General features: G+C 39.1%; 1 protein-coding gene across 5 annotated transcripts in view; it reads left to right on the top strand.

The window, feature by feature from the left end:
• The window catches only part of CEP192 (centrosomal protein 192), a 161,769-nt gene that overhangs the window by 98,571 nt on the left and 36,646 nt on the right, over positions 1-26,552 (top strand). For all 5 annotated transcript variants that reach the window (XM_066246799.1, XM_066246797.1, XM_066246800.1 and 2 more), the window contains 12 exons: positions 4,798-4,923; positions 5,093-5,248; positions 5,373-5,436; positions 6,096-6,235; positions 6,335-6,427; positions 7,351-7,469; positions 8,246-8,422; positions 14,285-14,375; positions 14,539-14,715; positions 16,232-16,492; positions 16,733-16,848; positions 21,030-21,142. In XM_066246799.1, coding sequence (XP_066102896.1) covers positions 4,798-4,923; positions 5,093-5,248; positions 5,373-5,436; positions 6,096-6,235; positions 6,335-6,427; positions 7,351-7,469; positions 8,246-8,422; positions 14,285-14,375; positions 14,539-14,715; positions 16,232-16,492; positions 16,733-16,848; positions 21,030-21,142 — 1,633 coding nt within the window. The remainder of the gene's footprint in view (positions 1-4,797; positions 4,924-5,092; positions 5,249-5,372; positions 5,437-6,095; positions 6,236-6,334; positions 6,428-7,350; positions 7,470-8,245; positions 8,423-14,284; positions 14,376-14,538; positions 14,716-16,231; positions 16,493-16,732; positions 16,849-21,029; positions 21,143-26,552) is intronic.

Here is a 26,552-nt window from a genome sequence, read left to right as displayed (position 1 = left end):
TCCCCCTAGTGGGCTTACCGGTGTATCCCATTTGGGGCGTGTGTGGGAATCTATCTCTGCCTCCCCTCCTTTCACTGAATTAAAAAAAAAAAAAGAAACAATGCAGTAAGTGGATAGGTGGGGATATATTTTGGGGATTATTTATCTCCAAAAGCAACTACACTGTGTTTTATGAGTGAGTGTTCCCGACTTGGAATACCTTTCAGTGATGGCATTGCATACAGATTTAAAAACAGCCATAGTATCAGTTTGGAAGCACATACAGACTAAGCATTCTGGACTCATGAAGACAGCTCAGAAAGTATCTCTAGTGATAAAGAAGTCACTAGTGTTGACAGTCTGTGTTTGAGTACAGTTGTTTCCTTTTGTTTTTCTTTTTTTTTAGGTGAGAGGACAGGAGATAGTGAGGTAGACTCCCGCATGTGCCCCAACTGGGATTAATCCAGCAACCTGTCTAGGGCCGATGCTTGAATCAACCCAGCTACTTGTTGTGGGAAGGGAAGAGGGAGAGAAGAGGTGAATGAGAGGAGAGAAGCGGATGGTCAGTTCTCCTGTGTGCCCTGACTTGAACCCAGGACATCCATATGCCAGGCTGATATTTATCTACTGAGCCAATGGCCAGGGCCAGTATTTCAAAATTAATATGCAATGATTTTAATACAGTAATAATACTGTATTAGCGTATTTCATGTATATGTACCAACACTGGTGAATATAGTCAGTTAGGTATTTGATGCACATTGCTAAAGATTTGTGTATTAAAGTTGGCCAACAAGGCCCTGGCCGGTTGGCTCTGTGGTAGAGCGTCGACCTGGTGTGCGGAAGTCCCAGGTTCGATTCCCAGCCAGGACACACAGGAGAGGCACCCATCTACTTCTCTACCCCTCCCCCTCTTCTTCCTCTCTCTCTCTCTCTTCCCCTCCCGCAGCCAAGGCTCCATTGGAGCAAAAGATGGCCCGGGCGCTGGGGATGGCTCCTTGGCCTCTGCCCCAGGCGACAGAGCAACGCCCTGGAGGGGCAGAGCATCGCCCCTGGTGGGCAGAGCATCGCCCTCTGGTGGGCATGCCGGGTGGATCCCGGTCGGGCACATGCGGGAGTCTGTCTGACTGCCTCCCCGTTTCCAGCTTCAGAAAAATACCAAAAAAAAAAAAAAAAAAAGTTGGCCAACAAGACTTTCTGGATCTTCTCTTTGGGAAGTTGGATCGTTGTGCATTTTAAAGTACATTTTCTATTTCCTAAGAGTATTTATTTCAGCTGCCTTCTATCTCTTCCCATCTCCTCCCAACTTTGTGGTGAATGTGGGTTAGAGAGGGAGAGGGGAAAGAGATTTGGTATTCTGTGTTCAGTTTTTGTTAATGTTTCTTGTGTCCTTAAAAAGAATGGCTCTTCTTTCTCTTAGGGGCAGAGTTCTTTTATGTGGTTCTTAGCTCTTGTTTGTAACTCTATAGCTACATGTTTTGTATTATTTCTAATATTTCTGTTTGCTTAGTCCTTTGACCTCTAAGGAAGTGATTGTGGATGTGTCACTTTCTCTGTATAATTCTGTTGATTTTTGTCTTGAATATTCTGCAGCTCTATTGTTGCATGTGTTTAGGCTCAGGATCATTTTATCCTCTAAGTGAAATGATTTCTTTTTAAGTACTGATTCTCTTTATACCTATTGTCTTAAAGTCTGTTTTGTCCAGTGGTAATAGTGTATGTCATCTTTTCTTTTGTTTAGTAATTTGCTGGAGTATTATCTATTTCCATCTCTTTATTTTTCATTCTTTGACCTCTATTTTGTCATAATATCTCTTTAAAAATTCTGGGTCATTTTCTACCTTTACTGACTCCCACTAGATGGATTAAATTTTTCATCCTTCTTTAGCATCTGCATTAATTTGGAAGTTTCACATTTCTATTCCCCATACCCCTTTTTAAATTGGTTACTTCAGTGAAATTAATCAAGTGCTGTGTTCTATTTATTCTCAAACAACACAAGAAGCTTGAGTCATTTTAATGCTGATCTTTTTCTTCCATATTGTCTTTGACAAAATATTTTATAGTTCCATATGGTTTTTAAACCCCAACATTAAAAAATTTTTAACAGATAAAGCTATTTATTCTTTTTCTTCTTTTTTTATTCACCATCGCTTCTTGGATCCTTCTGGTTTTTTTCCTACTTTATGAACTCTGATTATTTGACGTTATTTCTTGTCCTTTGAGTGATAATTCTTCTGATTATTTTTTTCATGTGGTATCTAATTATAATTGATATTTTAAAGATTTTTTTTATTTTTTGTATTTTTCTGAAGCTGGAAACGGGGAGAGACAGTCAGACAGACTCCCGCATGCGCCCGACCGGGATCCACCCGACACGCCCACCAGGGGCGATGCTCTGCCCCTCCGGGGCGTCGCTCTACCGCGACCAGAGCCACTCTAGCGCCTGGGGCAGAGGCCAAGGAGCCATCCCCAGCACCCGGGCCATCTTTGCTCCAATGGAGCCTTGGCTGCAGGAGGGGAAGAGAGAGACAGAGAGGAAGGAGGGGGTGGGGGTGGAGAAGCAAATGGGCGCTTCTCCTATGTGCCCTGGCCGGGAATCAAACCTGGGTCCCCCGCACGCCAGGCCAACGCTCTACCACTGAGCCAACCGGCCAGGGCCGATATTTTAAAGATTTTAATGAGAGTTCACATTTGTAGAGCATGCTTTTAGTTATACAAATCCCATGTGTCTTGGCTTTCCAGTGTGTCCCTGGAGAGCACTTTGCATGAGAGCAGTAAAGGTGTGACCTTCAGCCTGGAGCTCCCATACCTGGTATGGCAAAGGCTTAGGGTTTCACTGTCGTGCGAATGGTTTTGCAATGCCCACTTATCCCTGGACACATTTCCCTATTGTCTCTTTGGATATGTACGCAGAATTTTTTCAGTTTTCATAAAGAGGACATTTCTTTGAATTTCTGTACCTTGTGCATGGAGTTCAAATTCCATTCTAGGCTCACTCTGCCAGCAATAAGCTCAAGGTCCTATCTTACTCTCAGGAAGGTATCTTTTGTGCTCAACTAACTACCTTGGAGGTGAGCCCACCCCACACCTTCATGGGCCACTGTGAATTTAGCTCCAATTTACCAGTCTTTAAAATACGTGTGTTTTTTATGTTTTACTTTTTAAATTACAGGTTACAGTAAATATTGTCCGTCTTAGTTTCAGATGTACAGAATAGAGGTTAGAAAATCATCTGCAGTACTTTATAGAGTGGTCCCCAGATGTTTTGAGTACCCACCTGGCCATACATAGTTATGAGTATATTATTTACTGTATTCCCTACACTGTAATTCACAGCTCTATGACCGTTCTGTAACTACCAATTTGTACTTCTTACTCCCTTCACCTTTTTCACCCAGTCTCCCAAACGCCCTACCCTCTGACAGCTGTCAGTCTCTTCTTGGTATCTGTGAGTCTGTTTCTGTTTTGTTTTTTGTTTTGTTTTGTTTTTGCTCTAATTTGATAAAGAAATATGTACTCTTGCCTGACCTGTGGTGGCGCAGTGGATAAAACGTCAACCTGGAAAAGCTGAGGTCGCCAGTTCAAAACCCTGGGCTTGCCTGGTCAAGGCACATATGGGAGTTGATGCTTCCAGCTCCTCCCTCCTGTCTCTCTCTCCTCTCTCTCTCTGTCTCTCTCTCTTCCTCTCTCCTCTCTAAAAATGAATAAATAAAAAAAGAAATATGTACCCTTATGTTCATTGCAGTATTATTTACAATAGCCAAGATATGGAAGCATCCCACGTTCCCATCAGTAGATGAATGGATAAAAAAAGCTGTGCTACATTTACACAATGAACTACTACTTGACTATAAAAAAGAATAAGTCAGCATGGGGTGCAAAGGACCCAGGTTCAAAACCCCGACTTGAGCGCAGGCTCACCAGCTTGAGGGCACAGTCACTGACTTGAGTGTGGGATCATAGCTTGAACCCAAAGGTTGCTGGCTTGAAGCCCAAGGTCGCGGGCTTGAGCCCAAGATCACTGTCTTGAGCAAGGGGTCACTGCTCAGCTGGAGGCCCCCACCCCAGTCAAGGCACATATGAGAAAGCAATCAATGAACAACCAAGGTGCCAGAACAAAGAATTGATGCTTCTCATCTCTTTCCCTTCCTGTTTGTCCCTATCTGTCTCTATCACTAAAAAAAAAAGAATGAAATCTGACCTTTTGCAGCAGCTCGGGTGGACCTAGAATGTATTGCTAAGTGAAAGAAGTTAGAGACAAAGAGCAGTCTTTTGTGTGTATTAAATATTACTTAGCACTTAAACGTGTGTGGGTGTGAAGGCTCTGTGTTAGATTGGTCTCCCTTGTTGAAAGAAGTCAGTCTGTCAAGATGATAGGCATTCATTTTAAATTTCTGGTATGTCTGTTTTGATTTCATTTTAAACATTTTGCCAGAAGTTTATAATATAAAAATGCCAACATATGTTTGAAGAAAATTGAGAAGTCAACATTATAATAAAAGAATTTATTAAAGAGAGGCTTTTATTTTTTATGAAATTGTCAGTTTGTGTTAAGATCTAATAGTCTTTTCAGAGCAACAGCACCTAAGATGTGGCTTTGTTCTATAAAATTATGAGTACATAGACTACCTCAAAGAAAGGATTTAACATTTATTTGTTTTTAGAAATTGCAGTTGTAAAATAGCCTGGAGAAACTTAGGTAAGTTTGCCTTTAATATTGACTCTTGGGGCTGAATGAGCAGCGATAAGAACACAGGCTGTGATATTTGTTCATATATTGCTTTGTATAAATCAGTCCCTTTTTTTCATCATTAGGTAGAAACAGAGAAGAAGGATGCTCTTGATTTTGGTGATGTGATTTATGGAGGCTGGAAAGCTCTCCCGTTAAAACTGATAAACAAGACACATGCCATTGTGCCGATCAGACTTATTATTAATGCTGTAAGTACTAAAAGCAAGAAACTTTACACGCAGCACATTGATTCTGAATTTTAGACACTGCTAATATCATTCTTGGTTAACTTTTCTTTACAAAAGTAATTTTTTTTTTAAGTTTAACATTTTACCAACTATTGGCTTTACTGAAACAAATTCTTGCGCTACTGAACAGAATGCCATAGCCTGGCGCTGCTTCACGTTTTCCAAGGAGCCTGTCTGCGCTTCTGCGAAAGTGGCTCCGTACACGACTCCGTACGCTGAAGCACTTGCCCAGCTAGCAGCTCCTTCTGTGATCACTCACGTGATGCCTGCCAGCGATGATGGACAGGTAAGCTGGATGGGTCCAAGAACTGGTTTATGATTACAAAGGAAGTGGAGTTTTTAAACTACTTTTCTTTCATTAAGCTTCTAATCTTAATTGCTGATATTCATTTAATTTTTTTATTTTACAGGACCCAGAGTTTTTGATAATTTGGGTTCTTTTCCATAGTCCAAAGAAACAGATCACTTCTTCAGGTATCATGTTTACTTTTGCTTTACTCTGTACCTAAATAAGTTATAAGGTTGAGGCTTGTCTCCTTTGTCAGTAAATATGAATGCTTTGAGTAATTTATCAGATATTTTATGTTGTTTTAAAAATGAGCAGAGAGTATGCTATTTTGGGTCAAATCCTTGTAATTGTGGTTAACTTAAGCAAGTAGCACTAAAAACTTTATAGGATCTTTTCTGTTCATTGATTTTATTATATCTACCAATTGGACATTTTTCTTTTTCTTCTTTCTCTCCTTCACCTCTATTTCTCTTTGTTCGTTAAAAAAATTCTTTTTTTTAATAAATAAATTTTTATTAATCTTAATGGGGTGACATCAATAAATCAGGGTACATATATTCAAAGAAAACATGTCCAGGTTATCTTGTCATTCAATTATGTTGCATACCCATCACCCAAAGTCAGATTGACCTCCGTTACCGTCTATCTAGTTTTCTTTGTGCCCTTTCCTCTCCCCTCCCCCTCTCCCTCCTCCCCTGTCCCCCCAACCATCATACTCTTGTCCATGTCTCTTAGTCTTGTTTTTAAGGTTTCTTGTGATACCTGAGGGCATAGTGTTTGACCACTTATGTAATTTAGAATTAAATAACTCTGATGTCTAAACTAAAAGAATGAACTTTTATAGAGATTCTAGAGTCAGCAGAAGAATTCTTGGCAAGAGTTGATGTAGAAGTTGATAGCCCAAACCCTACACCAGTCATTAAAAGTATTAGTCTTCGAGCAAGAACAGGAATAGCTAGGATACACGCTCCAAAAGACTTACAGGTATTCTAAACTCTTCTCTTTGCCATTATTCTATGTTCAGGTTGATTTCATTCTAATTGTGGCAATTTTTTAAAATACCTGTTTTACCCCATCCTCTAGACTATACATTTGTTTACCAGTGTGGCTTCCTCAACCAAACAGCACTTACCTTTGAAAAATGCTGGGAATATTGACGTTTCCTTAGATATAAAGGTATGAATTTGTATCCGTGCTATGACATAGTATTTCCTGAGACTATGAGACTGTGTCTTCTCACACTCTTTTTTTTTTTGTATTTTTCTGAAGTTGGAAACGGGGAGGCAGTCAGACAGACTCCTGCATGCACCCGACCAGGATCCACCTGGCATGCCCACCAGGGGGCTATGCTCTGCCCATCTGGGGCGTTCCTCCTTTGTGACCAGAGCCATTCTAGCGCCTGAGGCAGAGGCCATGGAGCCATCCTCAGCACCCGAGCCAACTTTGCTCCAGTGGAGCCTCAGCTGTGGGAGGGGAAGAGAGAGACAGAGAGGAAGGAGAGGGGGAGGGGTGGAGAAGCAGATGGGCGCTTCTCCTGTGTGCCCTGGCCGGGAATCGAGCCCGGGACTCCTGCATGCCAGGTCGACGCTCTACCACTGAGCCAACGGGCCAGGGCCTCTTCTCATATTCTTAAAGGTTATCTGCTCCCTCCCTGGTGAGACTGCTGTAGAGATCAAATGGAAGAATCTTTGCGAGTGCTTTAAAAGCTGAGTGTTATTCTAGTATAAAATAGATGATAAGGCACATTAACATCTAATATTTTACATAGAGGAACCAAGTTCTTGATTAATTTCTGAAAAATTTTTATTCTGTTTTGGCTAGGTAGAATTGAAAGAGAGTGATCTACATACAGACATTACCTCTGAGACACATGGTTGAGTATGAGGGTAGAGTATTAGTGACCAGAAATTAGGGATAGGGTAGAAGATAAAGTTTGCGGTAGAAGAAGGGAAAAGAAATATCATTTTAAGATAATAAGACAAGGTGGGACAGTGATAGATAAGAAGGAAGAGGAAAAGAAACGTGTCACAAGAAGAGTAGCTGAGGTAAAGCCATATTTGCAGAAGTGGGCATTTGGTTTTAATTGTATAAATATTTAGATTCCAGATCAAGGAAGTCACTTTTCAGTGGTTCCAGAGACTCTATTCCTTAAACCTGGAGAAGAACATGAAGTTATCATTTCATTTACTCCAAAGGATCCCAAAGCCTGCGAGGAAAGGTAATATGAAAGTATTTATGAAAACAAGTCTTTTCAGCCTGAATGATAGAGTACCTGTTTTACCTCACCTATTATGATAGCTTTGTTTTACCTCTTTCACTTAGCCTCAGAGTTTCTTGGGATTACTGAAAATTTCTTTTAAAACCAGCTGATCAGAAAATTTTAAAAGCCCCATTTCCAAGTATATTTTAACAAAAGTAAATAATGGAATGTAACTCTTGATGTTTCTCATGAACGTTTTCTCTTTCCAAGGAAGCCATTGGCTGACCTTGTCTGTTGTTAGTTTTCTCCACCCCTTCTCTGGGCCTGTGGCTTTTTGGCACCAAAGTCATGAATGAGTGAATATCACTGTACCATGGTCAGAACACCATTACCATTAGTATTTGACCCTGCTTAATAAACCTAGTGTACCATGCTGTCCTGATTCACATGACCTGCCTACTGCCTGGATTACAGAACTCCTTAAAGAGCTTAGTCTGTAGCACTTGCCCTCAACTTCACTGAGTTAGCACTTTCATCTGGGAAGCGTTCCTCAACTCTCCCCAAATCCCTAAAAATAGTATTTACTAGTATTCCTGTAGCCCTCTGAACTTCTTTCCTACCTAGTAGATAGCAGTGTGACAGCTTCTGTCCTCATCTGCAGTCTCCTCTCGTGGTGGGAAGGGCATTGTATCCTCAGCACCCAGCTCAATCTCTTGGACAAAGGAGACATGTAGGAAATAGTTACCAAGAGAAATAAATGCTCGACATTCAACTTCAATGGTTTTCTTCATTAGGATCTTGAAAATATTTGTGCAGCCATTTGGACCACAGTATGAAGTAGTGTTAAAAGGTGAAGTAATTTCTTCAGTAAATAAACCTCTGGCACCTGGATCTTGCTGCTCAGATCTTCCATCAGTTTTATCCAACAAGCAGTTTTTGGCTTGGGGTGGTGTCCCTCTTGGTAGAACACAGTGAGTATGCACATAGCAGCCTCTCAGTGCTGAGATTTTGCTCTTATCGCCTGATGTTATTCTCTGCTGTGTTAGTTATGACCATGTTAATATTTTTAGAATGGATAAATCTCTTATATTCCTTAATCTTCCTATCATGAAGAAAATTCAAATTTTCACCTGTTTTTAAATATAATCTAAAAAAAAATAGGTTTCAATTTTCTTTTGATTTTTGGTGAATTCTTTGCTGATTTACAAATTTAGATAATGAAGAGTATCTGTGTTCCTTCTTTGGAGAGTACTATGAAAAGGTAGGAAGAAAAGAATCAGAGACATTGCATTCTGTTTAAGGAATTTATAAACTAGTTGGTGAATACTTTGTTTTGTAAAGTAAAGGTTATTAGGAGTCTCTAATAGAGCAGATACATTCTGTTATAGGTTAAGGTGAGTTATATCTCTAATTTTATTTTTATGTTTTTATTGATTATACATTATGGATAACTGAGTTAATAAAATTAATTAACATAATATATAGTATGTATAATATTTTTCTCTTCATAAGCTTAGCAACATAGTTATATTTTCTTATCGGTAAAATTTCTATTTAACATCCTAGGTAATTATTAAACATAAATGTTTACTCTTTCATATTTTATACTTCTGTGTTTAGCCTAGATGTTTTACCTGTACATTTCTGTTCATGGTACCTAACAGTTAAGGTTCTGGATGGATTTCTACTACAGGTGTGAAGAAATTACTTTTTTAAAATTATAGTTTGTCGCCTGAGCAGGCGGTGGCGCAGTGGATAGAGCATCGGACTGGGATGCAGAGGACCCAGGTTCGAGACCCCGAGGTCGCCAGCTTGAGCGCGGGCTCATCTTGTTTGAGCAAAAGCCCACCAGCTTGGACCCAGGGTCGCTGGCTCCAGCAAGGGGTTACTCTGTCTGCTGAAGGCTCGCAGTCAAGGCACATATGAGAAAGCAACCAATGAACAACTAAGGTGTTGCAACGCGCAATGAAAAACTAATGATTGATGCTTCTCATCTCTCTCCGTTCCTGTCTGTCTGTCCCTGTCTATCCTTCTCTCTGACTCACTCTCTGTCTCTGTAAAAAATAAATAAATAAATAAAAATTAAAAATCATTAAAAAAATTATAGTTTGTCAATGCAAATAGGATCTAATGGAAAGTCCCTTCTTTATATAGCATTCACACCTCTGCTTAATCACTCATGTAGCCCATATGCACCTTGTCTTGTTCCAAAAGCAGCTTTCAAAGAGACACATTGAGATAAAAACAGTGAAGAGAAATGACTTGTGTGGGAAAATGAGACAGTCCTCATAAAGGTCTCAGTGGGAGACCCTGTGCACTGGCCTTGATGCAGGATTTGGGCTTGGTTCTGACAGGAGTCTCAGTATTCAGAGGTTCAGAACAAACCACTAACTATGGGAGAGAGTGTAGTCATTCCTGATACAGACTTCAGAGAGATTTTTCTTTCAGGGGTCCTTTTACAGAGAAATTTGTATAATATAGTACATCTCAAGGAAAAACAATTTCATAGTAACTATTCCATCAGGGTGCTCCCCTTTGAGGTGCTCCAGTCTAACTAGGCATGACACACCCAAACACCCAAGTGAAGGCATTCTCTGAGGCCTGAAGCATGTGGTGCTTTGATTTTTAGATAGCTTAGGCTTTAGAAGAATATGTAGACTATGTGTGTGTTCTTTAAGCAGCACTCTAAAGATTTCTCTCGGCTATAGACTTTTTAAAGTCCTGAATGGCAGTGAGTGTGAGGTACACTGCCCTCTTCAGTCGTTGGTTATCTGTATCACATGCTCTTTGCAGCCAGTTAAGAGGGAATCAATCAGGCTTGACATTTATATTGAAGGGAAGGACTGGACAAGAATGTGTCCCTATAAGGGAAGGTTTTTCTTGTTCTGTGCATTTGAACCTAAACAGTATTTATATGCCAGAAATGTTCTCAAGACATCAATTTGTGATCTACTCCAGTGCTTGTACAAATAGTTGACTGAGGCCTTTAATAGTTGTGTAATATGGCCAAAATTATTAAGCTGTTCAGCTCAGCCATTCATGTCCAAGTTAAAAAGAGAAAATGACCTTCAGTATGCTTTAGCAGTCATAGCACTTATCCTATAACTGCTCTTGTCCATTAAGCCAAAGGCAGAAGAAAGCTCATGAAGAGCCATGGACATCCTTATGCTCCTGATAGAAATTCCTGCATTGTGATAAAATTTGTAATAAATGATTAACATGGTAGAGATGATTCCTAAAATTCAGTTGCTTCTCAGATACCATACCATCTTGAAATCTCACCTACAACACATCTAAAACAAAATTAACGTGTGCCAAACCTTTTTAAAATTGGAAATTACGTTAGTTAAGTCGAAAATAGGGACAGTGTTTTGTAAGTGCTTTTGGCTTGTCAGCAGCATTTTTCCTTAGCCTTTTCCTGCGTGAAGGGCCTTCGGCTCTCCTTTACCTGACTTCATTTCCTCATGGACATTCATTGTTTTTCCTGATCTAACAGATGTATAAGTCATATGCTGGTGCATGGAAGTGACCCAAAAAGTCTATTGTGTCCCCTGTTTACAGTAAGTGGGTTAGATGCCTTACCTCAGCCTGGAGGAGCTTGCCAGTCCTGTGAGAATAGTTCTACCTCAATTGATGGTACACATGGATGGCTAAAAGTAGGTTTGTGAACATGACAATTGCAAAGCATTAAATGGACATTAAACACATTAATGGATGTATTTAGTGTAGTGCCTAGCTAAATTACGGATTTGTGTTTCTTTAGTTCTCCTCACCCTGCCTTGGTGGCCTGCACAGAACAATAATTATTCTTTCACAAATAGCTCCTGCTACTCCTCTATAAGGATGGTGCAGCAAAGTTCGTGATAAAGAAAATTTGTTTGCTTAGGAAATATTATTATTATTATATTATTATTATTATTATTATTATTGATAGAGAGACGAGGAGCATCAACTTGTAGTTGTAGCACTTTAGTTGTTCATTGATTGCTTCTCATACATGCCTTGACCTTGGGGCCTCAAGCCAAGCCAGTGACCCTTTGCTCAAGGTAGCAAGCCTGCGCTCAAGACAGCAACCGCGTGGTTTTGACCCTGGGACATTAGTGTCTCAGGTTGACCTCTATCCCAGGGGTCCCAAACTACAGCCCATGGGCCACATGCGGTCCCCACTGCACTTCCGGAAGGGGCACCTCTTTCATTGGTGGTCACTGGAGTACTGTATGTGGTGGTGCCGCAAAGCGCGGTGTCGCTCACATACAGTACTACTTTTTTGTTTTTTTACTTTAAAATAAGATACGTGCAGTGTGCATAGGGATTTGTTCATAGTTCTTTTTATAGTCCAGCCCTCCAACGGTCTGAGGGACAGTGAACTGGCCCCCTGTGTAAAAAGTTTGGGGACCCCTGCTCTATCCACTGCGTTACCACCAATCAGGCAGGACCTAATATTTTCTTTTCTGCTATGAAATATCCTAGGAGGCAGATGGAGGCTGTGACTCAGTAATTGCTGAGAGAGGACTCAAACAAACTAGGAAATGATGATGCCCTACTGGGTGCTTTCCCTGTGTGGTACTTGCACACTCCATGCCCTGCCTTCATTTAAAGAGCTCTTCTTCCATAGTATGAAGGAACAATTAATACTATATAATTCGGGGGACAGTATTCTTTCTCATGTAGTTAATGAGTTTTGCCTCAGTTGTAAACAGGAATGATAATTAATAAATTAAAATTATGTTTTCTATGGATAGAGTGGTCCAAGTGCTATTTCATTTCAACTTGATATTTTTAGATTTCTAAAAGTTATGTATTTTTCTATATGTTTTTTTATATATTCATTCATTCTATTTACTCATGAGTTTGCTTAACAGTACGTTAGCTATTTGTTAGGATGTTCATATTTTTCTTTTTTGTGTGGAATATTTATTTAATAAAGGTGTTAACCCTTTTTATTTTGTATAGTTCCTTTTTTTAAATTTAAATTTACTGTTTACATAGATTCAAGTGTCCCACTGAATATATCCCCCCACCCCTGTGTTCCTTCAACATCCCCCTTGTCCACCTCCCCCCAAAACCCTCCCCCCTCTCTCCAGGAATTGCTTTTCTGCTCTCTTTAATGCTGTGTTATGTATATATAATTTCACCAATTTCTTTTCCCTTCTCTGATCTCATCCTCTCATCCCCTTTCCCTCTGTCCACTTTCCCTCTGGTACTTTGATCCCTCCTCTGTCTCCATTCTGTTCCTCAATTCACAATGTTCATTGGATTCCTCAAAGGAGTGAGGTCACATGTTATTTTTCTTTCTCTGCCTGGCTTATTTCTAAACTCAACATAATAGTTTTCAGGTCAATCTATGTTGTCGCAAAAGATAAGATTTCCTTCTTTTTCATGGCCCCACAGTATTCCATAGTATATATTGTATGTACCACAGCTTTTTAATCCACTCATCCACTGACGGACACTTGGGCTGTTTCCAGATCTTCACTATTGTGAACAATGCTGCCATAAACAAGGGGGTGCATTTCTTTTTTTGAATCTGATATGGTGTTCTTAGGATATATTCCTAAAAGTGGGATAGCTGGGTCAAAAGGCAGTTTCATTTTTAATTTTTTGAGGAATCTCCATACTGTTTTCCACAGTGGCTGCACCAGTCTGCATTCCCACCGGCAGTACAGGAGGGTTCCCTTTTCTCACATCCTCGCCAGCACTTATTCTGGGTTGTTTTGTTGATGAGCGCCATTCTGACTGGTGTGAGGTGATATCTCATTGTAGTTTTAATTTGCATTTCTCTAATGATTAGTGATGTTGAACATTTTTTCATATGCCTATTGGCATATGTCCTCTTTGGAGAAGTGTCTATTCATTTCTTTTGCCCATTTTTTGATTGGATTGTTTATCTTTCTGGTGTTGAGTTTTACAAGTTCTTTATAAATTTTGGTTATTAACCCCTTATCAGATATATTGTCAAATATGTTCTTCCATTGTGTGGTTTGTCTTTTTATTTTTTTCATATTGTATTTAGCTGTGCAGAAGCCTTTTAGTTTGATATAGTCCCATTTGTTTATCCTGTCTTTTATTTCACTTGCCCATGGAGATAAATCAGCAAATTTATTTCCTATCATGCTCAAGCCAGAGACCATGGGGTCATGTCTATGATCCCACACTCAAGCCAGCGACCCCACGCAAGCCGGACAAGCCCGTGCTCTAGCTAGCTACCTCAGGGGTTTAAACCTGGGTCCTTTGCGTCCCAGTCTAAGGCCTATCCACTGTGCCACCTTTAAAATTTGAGAAAAGTAGATATTTACTCTAATATAAAGTTCATATACTTTCAGAGATTGAAGGACCAGCTAACTGCTACTCATGTGTCCATTCTACTTGCATTGTAACTTTTTGAAAGTAAGGTTCATTCAGTGTTTGTTTAAAGAACTACTTTGTACAAATGAGCTTCATAGAGTGAAAAATCGGGGCAATGTGCCTAGGACCCCTTGTTTACTTTAAAGCTCAATATTTGAGCCAAGCTTGTATTGACTTAATGAATTTGTTAATCTGGATTTTTATTGACTAATGTGTTATAAGACAGATAATACTTATACTTAATGTATAGATAATAAGGGCAGCTAAGGACCTGTAATAAAAGACAGATTGAACCAGAAATCTTCTCCAGTAAGATGAGTTTTCAGCATATGTTTTCAGAAATGTAGAGTTCTAGGTCTGTGAATTAACAGGCTGCTAAAATGGCATAATGTACAATCAGTCATCTCTAAACATTGCAGTTGACTTTGTTTTTTATACTTGTAGTCATGCCCATGGAGGAAAACCACATTTAAAATGTTTGTTTTTAGGCTTCAGAAGCTAGCTTTAAGAAATAATTCTACATCTACAGTCCAGCACTTACGACTGCTAATTAGAGGACAAGATCAGGACTGCTTTCAGGTTTGTAGAGTACTTGGTTTTGTTCTGTTTTATGTTCTGTCTGAATCCACAGCACTTAACTATGCAGGTCATTTCGTGCTGTCTTTGTAGACTTTGTGTTAACAGTATGTTGTATTTGTGCTGTGGTATTATGTTTTATGCAGTGATTATTTTTAAATTGTAGCTTCAGCACACTTTTGGTTCAGAAGAGCGATTAACCAGTAACTGTGAGATCAGAATTGGTCCAAAAGAAGACATTAACATCTTTGTATTATTTTCACCTACTCGATTATCATGTATGTTGGCTAAACTAGAAATTAAACAACTTGGAATTCAATCACAGTCAGGTATTAAGTTCATGGTAAGATAAGTTTATTATTCTTTTTTTCTGCCATGGAATTTATGACACATTTTAGCTATTGATTTAATATTAATAAACTATATATACTCTGCTTTTTATAAATCAAAATAGGTGATTGCTGAGACCTTGCCAGGGTAGCTCATTTGGTTAGAGCAGAGGTTTTCAACCACTGGTCTGTGGACCCATACTAGTCTGCCAGAAATTTTATGCCAGTCTGCAAAAGAGTTAACCACCTGATGTAGTCCTGTATAATGTTCATATAACACATCTGGATGGTTAATTCTTGTGAACTGGCACAAAATTTCTGGCAGACTGGCTGTTGAAAACCACTGGTTAGAGCATTGCCCAATACAATATATATACATACCAACATTGTGGGTTTGATCCTCGGTCAGGGCATGTACAAGAATCAATCAATGAATGCATAAATAAGTGGAACAACCAAAAATTGATGTTTTTCTCTCTCTCTCTTCTTTTCTCCCTCCTTCAGTTCCTCTGTCTCTCCCTGTCTCCCTTTCTCCCCTCTCTGAAATCAATAAATATATAATAATTAAAAAATGTAATTGTCTAGATTTACAAATTAGGGAATAATTATATATTTTTAGAATTGTCATGTTTTAAAAGCAGCCACCATAGTATTTCTCTAAGTAATTTGTAATACTTTTAAGTTCATTTCAGTTGGAGAATTTTGAAATATACCTAGCTTTTCAGGAACACATTTTTTGGCAAATACAGATCAAACTGTTTAAGATATTGTGTTTATAAGTAAATTTTATTCATTCAATTAATAATATCTATTGACAGCCCTGGCCACTTGGCTCAGTGGTAAAGCGTCAGCCCAGCATGTGGAAGTCCTGGGTTCAATTCCTGGTCAGGGTACACAGGAGAAGTGACCATCTTCTTCTCCCCCCTTCTGTCTCTATCTCTCTCTCCCCTTCCCACAACAATGGTTTGAATGCTTCGAGCAAGTTGGCCCCAGATGCTGAGATGGCTCCATGGTCTCACCTTAAGTGCTAAATAGCTTACTTGCCGAGCAATGGAGCAGCAGCCCCAGATGGGCAGAGCATCTCCTGGTAGGGGGCTTGCCGAATAGATCCCAGTTGGGGCGCATGCAGGAAACTGTCTGCCTGCCTCCCTGCCTCTCAATTTAAAAAAAATGCATTTTATAGTAAATTACAAACATCAATGTTTGACTGTAAATACTTCTAAGCAAGCATATGTATACTAATCTTTTACTTTATTATTTAAGCTTGGCTTTTATAACAATGAAGTAATTATTCTTAGTATATTGAGAGGAAAATAATTTTTGCAGCTCTTTAGTATCTTTTTCTCTTAAGACAGAGTCTTTAATATAATGCTGACTGAAAGTAAGTTAACTACTACCCAAAGTACATAAAGAATAATACTTTTAGTTGTTTTAAATCCAGTATATGTATTTTCTTCTCTCTCCATAATCTAATCTTCTTTCTGCTTACATAAAAATAATTTTGTATCTATATGTTTTCTGTGCTTTCAGATACCTTTGTCTGGATATGGTGGAACAAGTAATCTTATTTTGGAAGATGTTAAAAAAGTATCTGATAATTACATGGTAACAGTGAACGACTTAATACCTGGCAAAGAAAGTAGAATTGTTTTTTCTGTTCGTAACACTGGCTCTCGGGCAGCTTTTGTTAAAGCTGTAGGTTTTAAGGATTTTCAGAAAAAAGTTATTCTGGATCCTAAAGTATTAAGGATATTTCCAGATAAATTTGTGCTCAAGGAAAAAACACAAGAAGTAAGTATAAAAGTCTCTGTGCTAAAAGTATAAATTCATTTTTAGGTTAATAATTGTATATTTTATGTCAAAACCTAAAAAATGCAAAATGTATGTAGGAGTAGAGGTACTTCTTAGAAATGCTATACATATCCATTTATGTCTATACTGGCTGTTGGCTCATATGACAGTTTATTAAGAATGAAATAACTTCCTCAAAAAAATTTAATGTTCAGTTTGATTATTTTTTCTTGGCATCAGGATGTTACTATAATATATAATCCATCAGACAGAGATAGCAATTACAAAACCACAGCAGAACTATCAACTGTATACTTCTTTGGTGGAGATGAAATTTCAAGACAGCAGTATCGAAGGTGGGTTACTTATCTTAGATAGTATTGGAAACTGTTCATTAGAAATAATGAAAGCTTACAAAATGGTTTGGGATTTAGAATTTATAGAAAATGTTTCACTACTGACCCTGGTCAGTTTGCTCAGTGGTGGAGTTTCGGTCTAGCATGTGGAAGTCCCGGTTTGATTCCCAGGCTGAGCACATGGGAGAAGTACCCATCTACTTCTCCACTCCCTCCCCTCTTGCTTCTTTCTCTCTCTATTCCCCTCCTGCAGCTATGGCTCAATTAGAGCGAGTTGGCCCCAGGTGCTGAGGATGGTTCCATGGCCTCCACCTCAGGCTCTAAGAAGAGCTTGGTTGCTGAGCAATGGAGCAACACCCCAGATAGGCAGAGCATTGCCCCCTAGTGGGCTTGCCATGTGAATCCCTGTCTTGGCACATGAGGAAATATGTCTCAGCCTCCCCTCCTCTCACTGAAAATAAACAACAACAAAAAAGAAAATGTTTCACTACTTGTTAGTGAACTGTTAGATAAAAAATCTTGGTAAAATTTGTGTAGCTTCTAAAAAGAAACGCCTGTAGAAAACTCATCTGTATTCACAAGGTGCATTCTTTTCTAAACACTTGTATTGTGCCTCTTCTCCATTACTCAGATAAGAGCCTCTGTTCTTGACCTGAAGGCTCAGTGTTAGAACATCAGCCCAGAGTGTGGATGTCCCAGGTTTGGTTTAGGTCAGGGCATACAGGAGAAGTGACCATCTTCTCTACCCTTTCTCCCCCCCCCTTCTCTTTTTCTCTCCTTTACCACCCGCAGCCCTGGCTCAAGCTGTTTGAGCGAGTTAGCCCTGGGCACTGAGGATGGCTCCATGGCCTCCACCTCAGGTACTAAAAGCCTCAGTTGTAAGCAGAGGAGCATTGGCCCCAGATGAGCAGAGCATTACCTCCTAGTGAGCTTGCCGGGTGGATCCCTAGTAGGCTTGTTGGGGCGCTTGTCGGGGCTGTCTCTGCCTTCCCACCTCTCACATAATAAAAGTAAATATATAAATAAGAGTGTCAGACTTTATAATAGGACCATTTTTGTAGTGATAGTAGATCAATTTCAGATAAGGTTTAAGAACTACTAAAAGTATTTGGACTATTTCTGAGAATGTTATGAATTATGTGTAAAGAATTTTAGAAGTGTGTAGAATGTTTAACTTACCTAGTTAATTACAGGATGTGCTTCTAGAAAATTGTACAGTGGTCCCTCATCCTTCACGGGGTTTAGGTTCCAGAACCCCCTGCGATAGGCAAAAATCTGTGAAGTAGTGACCTTATATTTACTTTATTACTTATATATCTTTTAAAGGCTTTATAAACCTCACACTCTTATAAACCTTTCCCACACTGTTATTAACTTTCCCCACACTCTTATAAACACTTCCTATGCTCTTAAACACTTTCTACACTTTTAAACCTGTGTAATTTTAACAACATAGTCAATTCTATATGAGTACTAACCAGTGAATACTAATATGTTTTAATTAATATTTTTTATATTTTCAGTTTTTTAGGCTAGAAAATGCTTATTTTACCGCAAAAATAATTAAACTAATAAATATATAAAAATACCTGTGTAACTCAAAATCCTGCGATATAGTGAAAAATTCACGATACAAAATAAGATATACATAATTTAAAAATTCGCTCTACAGTGAGACCACAAAATGTGAACCATGTTATGGCGAAGGATGGCGGTACATCTAGTTTAAATATAGTTTAATGTGCTGAAATTTTGTCAACTTTAGGTATATAGGTACATAGGTAACTTATATTCTTGCATACTGAATTCAGAGTTTTTATATTATAAAATTTCTATCCTAGAAAGCTAAAGATAAAATGTGTGAAGTTCAAGATGCTTAATATGTTAGCAGGAAATCATTAACTCCCAGTAGTGGAGGGTATATGCATATTCCAGTCTTTCGTTGTTCTAACCCTTGTGCTCTGCTGTGCTTTATTCTGGTGCATAATATAGAAAAAATTTATTTTTAATCTGTTGAGGATTATTAGAATATTTAAAAAGAGAGAGAATAGTGGTAAGTCGCCACATGATGTTACAGCAGACCCAGCTCTACTCAACTTAAAGAACTCAGCTTTGCCTGTCCAGGTGGTGGTGCAGTGGATAGAGCGTCGGACTGGGATGCGGAGGACCCAGGTTCGAGATCCCGAGGTTGCCAGCTTGAGCGCGGGCTCATCTGGTTTGAGCAAAGCTCACCAGCTTGGATCCAAGGTTGCTGGCTTGAGCAAGGGATTACTTGGTCTGCTGTAGCACCCCAGTCAAGGCACATATGAGAAAGCAATCAATGAACAACCAAGGTGTCGCAACGAAAAACTGATGATTGATGCTTCTCATCTCTCTCCATTCCTGTCTGTCTGTCCGTATCTATCCCTATCTCTGACTCTGTCTCTGTAAAAAAGAAAAAAGAACTCAGCTTTGAGCCTAGTTTTTTTTCTCAGTTATTTTAGAGGTAAAAACTAACATTTGGAAAAATTAGATTACCAGATTTTTTTTTTACTTTCTCACCACTCAAATATAGAAATCAAGGAATTGTTTTAGAACTCCAGTTTGCCAAAGATTTAGAGTAATGAAATTTCTTTTGTTTGTAAACATCTGAGTATTACAGAGAAATTTATATTTCACTATTATGTATTAAAGATTCTCTGGCCCTGGCTGGTTGGCTCAGCAGTAGAGTATCAGCCCAGGGTGTGGAAGTCTCAGATTCGATTCCCGGTCAGGGCACATAGGAGAAGCGCCCATCTGCTTCTCCACCCTTCTCTCTCTCTCTCTCTCTCTCTCTCTCTCTCTCTCTCTCTTCCCCTCCTACAGCCAAGGCTCCATTGGAGCAAAGGTGGCCTGGGTGCTGAGGATGGCTCTATGGCCTCTGCCTCAGGCATTGAGGATGGCTCCGGTCACAGCATAGCAACGCCTCAGATGGGCAGAGCATCACCCCCTGGTGAGCATGCCAGGTGGATACCAGTCAGGCACATGCGGGAGTCTGTCTGCCTCCCCCACTTCTCACTTCAGGGAAAAAAAAGATTCTCTGAAAGAGGCGAGGTAAATATAGTTATGTGGTAATTTAAATTGATGCTTTTCATTTCTCCATTCCTGTCCATCTGTTCCTATCTGTCCCTCTCTCTGTCACACACACACACACACACACACACACACACACACACACACAATAGAAAGAAAATGATTCAAATAAGACATCACAAGACATCCGATGCTCTATTTGCTACACCACCGCCTGGTCAGGCTTGTATTATTTTCTTGACATAGTCTTTTTTTCCTGAGGCAAATTTCTGTCACCAAATAATCACAATATAAAAGTATAAGACCTGAAAAGAATCTAATCCTATTCTTGTTTCTACTTTTGTATTAGGGAGTTCTTGTTCTGATGTCAATATTGAACTGGCCTGACCAGACGGTGGCAAATGGATAGAGCATTGGACTGGGACACAGAGGACCCAGGTTCAAAACCCCAACGTTGCCGGCTTGAGCGTGGGCTCATCTCGTTTTAGCACAGCTCACCTGCTTGAACCGAAGGTTGCTAGCTTAAGCAAGGGGTCACTCGGTCTGCTGTAGCGTTCCCCCCCCCCATCAAGGCATATACGAGAGAGCAATCAACGAACAACTAAGGTGCTGCAACAAAGAGTTGATGCTTCTCACCTCTCTCCCTTTCTGTCTGTTTGTCCCTATCTGCCCCTTTCTCTGTCTCTCTCTGTCACAAAGAAAAAAATATATTGCACTGAAACTGATGGTTGGACTACTGTAACTTTTTTTTTAAATTTTTTTTTACTTATTCATTTTAGAGAGGAGAGGGAGAGACAGAGAGGAGAGACAGAGAGAGAGAAGGGGGGGAGGAGCTGGAAGCATCAACTCCCATATGTGCCTTGACCAGGCAAGCCCAGGGTTTCAAACCGGCAACCTCAGCATTTCCAGGTCGACGCTTTATCCACTGCGCCACCACAGGTCAGGCCTGGACTACTGTAACTTTTAAGAGAACTTCCAAAACCTATTTTCTTTTTTATATTACTTATTACGATTTAAGACTTGAGATGTATGTAATAATGTATGATGCTATTAGTTGGATTTGTGAAATACACTAAAAAAATAACATCATTTTATATGTAAAACCACTTTTGAATAAAAATTTCTCCTAGCAGAGCTGTGCTGCATGAACCAGGGATTCTAGAACAGATACTTCCAGAGCACAGTGTGTTTCGGAACATTGATTTTGCTGAAGCATTTCAAGATGAGCTACTAGTAACTGAAGGTAAGAATTTCAACATGTCTTAAATGTCCTGAGTCATTTGTAATAATATCTAGATCCAGTGATGTAATAAGCAGGAAGAGCATTAATTTGCTTATAGTGTCATGCTGTGTTTGAGCCACAGTTCCACTATATTACTTAGACTATGTCACTGAGGTTCAGTGTTCTCTGTAAAGTGAGAATAATAATAATATATAATAAGTGAGAGGATGAGAGGCGGGAGGCAGTTAGATAGACTCTCGCATGCACCCTGGCCAGGATCCACTTAGCAAGCTCACTAGTAGGGGATGATGCTCGGCAACCAAGCTAATTTAGTGCCTGAGTTGGAGGCCATGGAGACATACTCATAGCCTGCGGCCAACTTGCTCAAGCCATTTGAGCTATGGCTGTGGGAGGAGGAAAGAGAGAAGTGGAGGTGGAGAAGCAGGTGGTCGCTTCTTCTGTGTGCCCTGACTGGAGATCGAACCTGATATTTCCACTCACTCTACTGCTTAGCTAACTGTCCAGGGCCAATAATATCTAATTTCTTATCCATATAGTGTAAATGTTAGATGTCTTTAATATATTATTGCACCTATTCTGTGGGTAGACTTTTAAACAGGAGGAGAAAAATGGTTATTAAACTATTTAATTACTATTTAAGATTTAATTGTTACAAACTTATGATCATTTTGAGATTTCTGTACTTTTGTGCCTGTTGTATAATTTTGGAGGATGTGATCGTGGCAAAATCTAGTGATGCAGTGACTCTAACTTAGATGTTTAGCTCTGTTTGATACAATTAAAGAATTTTTTAACACTTAAAAAATAATTTAGAAATTAAATTTAATGGCATAACATTGATCAACAAGAGTCCATAGGTTTCAGGTGAACATCTCTATAGCATTTGAACTGTTGATTGTGTTGTATCCCTATCACTCAAAGTCAAATCATTTTCCATCACTGTATATGTGTCCCTTTTTACTACCCCTCCTATAACCACTTCACTTTTATCTGTGTTCATGAGTATCGTTTTTATATCCCGTCTGTGTGTGAAATCACATAGTTCTTAGCTTTTCCTGATTTATTTATTTCACTTAGTAAAATGTTCTCAAATTTCATCCATGTTGTCATAAATGGCAGTATGTCATTACTTCATACAGCTGACTAGTATTCCATTTAGGTACCACTTCTTCTTTATCCAGTTCTCTATCGAGAGACACTTTGATATTTTCCATGTCCTGGCCACTACGAATAATGCTGCGATGAACATGGTGCATGTGTTCTTGCGTACCAGTGTTTTCGAGATTTGGGGGTAGATACCCAATAAAGGGATTACTAGGTTATATGATAATTCTATTCTTAATTTTTTTTGAGGAACCGCCATACTGTCTTACATAATAGCTGTTCCTTTACACTCCCAGCAGTAGTTATTTGAGGTTTCTGTTTAGTCCACAACCTCTCCAACACTTGTTATTATCAATCTTGTTAATAACAGCCAATCTAACAGGTATGAGGTGGTATCTCATTGTAGTTTTGATTTGCATTTATCTAATAGTTGGTGAAGATGAGAATCTTTTCATGTACCTGTTAGCCATTTGTATGTTTTCTTGGGAGAAGTGTCTATTCAGGTCCTCTTCCAATTTTTTAATTGGATTGTTTGCTTGTTTATTGTTCAGCTTTGTGAGTTCTTTATATACTTTAGATATTAACCCCTTATCACAACTTATGTTTGTAAATATCTCCCATTTGGTTGGCTGCCCTTTATTTTGTTGTCAGTTCCTTATGCTGTGCAGAAGGTTTTTAGTTTAATATAGTTCCACTCATTTATATTTTTTATTCTTATTTTGTGAGAGACAGACAGACAGACACACAGGGAGAGAAGCATAAACTTACAGTTGTGGCACTTTAGTTGTTCATTGATTGCTTCTCATATGTGCCTTGATGGGGGTGTGTGTGCAGGAAGCCAGTGACCTTGGTCTCAAGCCAGCAACCTTTGGGTTTCAACCCAGCGACCTTAGGCTCAAGCCAGTGACCATGGATCAAGTCCATGATCCCACAGGCCAGTAGACATGCTCACAAGCTGGTGAGTCTGCACTGAAGCAGGCAGCCTCAGGGTTTCGAACCTGGGACCTCTGCATCCCAGGTCAGTGTTCTATTCACTTCACCAGCGCCAGTCAGGCTAGTCCCATTCATTTACTTTTGGCTTTATGTCCCTTGCCTTTGGGGTCAAATTCGTAAAATGTTCTTTATGGTCAAGGTCCACAAGTTTAGTACCTATGGTTTTTTTATGTAATTGTTTCAGGTCTTAATTTAGGTCTTTGATCCATTTTGAATTAATTTTTGTGCAGGGGGACAAACTGTAGTCAAGTTTCATTCTTTTACATCCGGCTTTTCAATTTTATAGGCATCATTTATTAAAGAAGCTTTCTTTTCTACATTGTGTGCTTTTGGCTCCTTTGTCAAAGATAATTTGTCCATAAATATGTGGCTTTATTTTTGAGCTATCAGTTCTATTCAATTAGTCTGTTTGTCTGCCAATACTGTGCTGTTTGATTATTGTGGCTCTATAGCAGGGGTCCCCAAACTTTTTACAAAGGGGGCTAGTTCACTGTCCCTCAGACTGTTGGAAGGCCGGACTATAAAAAATACTATGAACAAATCCCTATGCACACTGCACATACCTTATTTTAAAGTAAAAAAACAAAACGGGAACAAATACAATATTTAAAATAAAGAACAAGTAAATTTAAATCAACAAACTGACCAGTATTTCAATGGGAACTAAAAATAAGGCAGCCCCCGTCTTTTGGGGGTAAAATTAATATAAGACAGGGTTTTATAATGGGGGAAACATGGTGTGTAGTAATGTGGGGGGAGACTTTTGGGCAAAGGGAGGTTATAGGGGCCATTATGTTGTTGTACATTTGGGGGAGTATGGGGACCATTGTACTGTGTAGTAATGGTTATAGTGCTTTGCCTTTCTTCCTACTTCTGCTGTTATTTCACACTGCTTCCGGTGATGTGGGGCGCCGCAGCCACAGACCGGATGTGTGTCATATGACGGGCTTCGGGAGCCGTGAGGCTTGCATCCTGTAGTACTGTATGTGAGCGACGCCGCACTTTGTGGCACCGCCACAAACAGTACTGCAGGATGCATCCTCTCACTGACCACCAATGAAAGAGGTGGCCCTTCCAGAAGTGCGGCAGGGGCTGGATAAATGGCCTCAAGGGGCCGCATGTGGCCTGCGGGGCTGTAGTTTGTGACCCCTGCTCTATAGTGTAACTTCAAGCTCCATTCTTTTTTGTCAGGATTGATTTGGCTCTTTGAGGTTTTTTATGGTTCCATACAAATTGGTGATTTTTTGTTCCATCTATTACTTTAAAAAATGACACTGGGATTTTAATGGGGATTGCATTAAATTTGTGTATTGCTTTGGGCAATATGGTCATTTTAACTATGTTGATTCTTTCATCCATGAACATAGAATATTTTTCCATTTCATTGTGTCTTTTTCAATTTATTTCAATAATGCTTTGCAGTTTTCAGTATATAGGTCCTACACATCCTTTAAGTTTATTCCTGCCTTACCTGTCTGTGGTGGTGCAGTGGATAAATCGTCAACTGGCTGAGGTTGCTGATTCAAGACCCTGGGCTTGCCTGGTCAAGGCATATTAGGGAATTGATGCTTCTTGCCCCCCTCCCCTTTCTTTTGCTCTCTCTCCTCTCTAAAATGAATAAATAAAATCTTTTTTTAAAAGTTTATTCCTAGGTATTTTTTGTTGCAATTGTAAAAGGAATTATTTTTTGAGTTCATTTTTGAGTTCAGTTTCTGAAGTTTCATTGTTGGTGTATAAGAAAGCAGTAGACTTTTGTATATTAATTTTGTACCCTGTGACTACTATATTAATTTATTGTTACTAATAGTATTTCGGTGGAGTCTTTGGGCTTTTCTATATACTGGAGCATGTCATCTGCATAAAGTGATGCCTTTACTTCTTCTTTTTGAATATGGATGCCTTTTATTTCTTTCTCTTGCCTGATTGCTCTGGCTAGGATTTCCAGTATTGTATTGAATAAGAGTGGAGAGAGTTGGCAACCTTGTCTTGTTCCTAATTTCAGAGGAAAAGCCTTCAGTTTTTCACAGTTTAGTACAGGGGTCTCAAACTCGCGGCCCGCGGGCCGCATGCGGCCCGCAGACTAATCCACGAAGTTCAAAATATTTTGGATAAAATTAAGTAAGCCTAGGGGCCTACTTGTATTTTTCATTTCTCTAGCATCCTAGCTAGATATTAGCTTAGTTAACAGCAGTTGTGATGCGAACTACAGTTTCTGGTCGTTTTGTGACACTGAGTAAACTGCATGTACGATTGTGCTTGTTGTACTGATTTTTTTTTGTTTTCAACTGCAGTGAGAAAAGTGTTGCGTAACAGTTGCCTTTTGTACACCTAGTGCGGCCCGCCAAATGGCTGTGATCTTGCTCTGCGGCCCACATGCTGAGTTGAGTTTGAGACCCCTAGTTTAGTATGATATTGGCTGATGGTTGGTCATATATGGCCTTTATAATGTTGAGGTAGTTTCTTTCTATACTCATTTTATTGAGTGTTTTAAGCATGAAGGGATGTTGTATCTTATCAAATGACTTTTCTGCATCTATTGATAGGATTATATGATTTTGTCCTTTGTTTTGTTGATGTGTGGTGTATTACTTTGATTGATTTGCATATGTTGAACTATCCTTGTGCTCCTGGAATGATTCCCACTTGATGGTGATTTATTATTTTTTAAATGTATTGTTGTACTTACTAGTATTTTGTTTAGGATTTTTGCATCTATGTTCATTAAAGATATTGTTCTGTAGTTTTCTTTTCTTTGTGTGTTGTCTTTGCCAGGTTTTGGTATCAGGGTTATGTTGGCCTCACAAAATGTGTTAGGAAGTATTATTGCCTCTTTGATTATTTGGAAGACTTTGAGAAGGGCAGGTACCAACCCTTCTTTAAATGTTTGGTAGAATTTACTAGTGTAGCCATTTGGTCCTGAACTTTTATTTTTGGGGAGGCTTTTGATAGTTGTTTCTATTTCCTTTCTGCTTATGGCTTTAAGTTTTTCAGTTCTTTATGATTCAGTCTAGAAAGATTGTATAGTTCTAGGAACTTATCAGTTTCATCTAGATTGTTGAATTTGGTGGCATATAATCTTTCATAATACTCTAGTATGATCCTTTGTATATCTGTGGTATCTGGTAATTTCTCCTCTTTCATTTTGGATTTTGTGTATATGAGTCATTTCTTTTTTCCTTAGTGAGTTTAGCCAGGGGTTTGTCAATTTTATGGTCTTTTCAAAGAACTACCTCTTTGTTGTATTAATTTTTTCTACAGTTTTTTTTTTCTATTGCATTTAGTTCTGTTCTAATTTTTACTACTTCCTTTCTTC

The sequence above is a fragment of the Saccopteryx bilineata genome, chromosome 11 (genome assembly GCF_036850765.1).
Source record: "Saccopteryx bilineata isolate mSacBil1 chromosome 11, mSacBil1_pri_phased_curated, whole genome shotgun sequence".
Taxonomy (NCBI): Eukaryota; Metazoa; Chordata; class Mammalia; order Chiroptera; family Emballonuridae; genus Saccopteryx; species Saccopteryx bilineata.
This window is presented reverse-complemented; position numbering and strand designations above follow the sequence as displayed.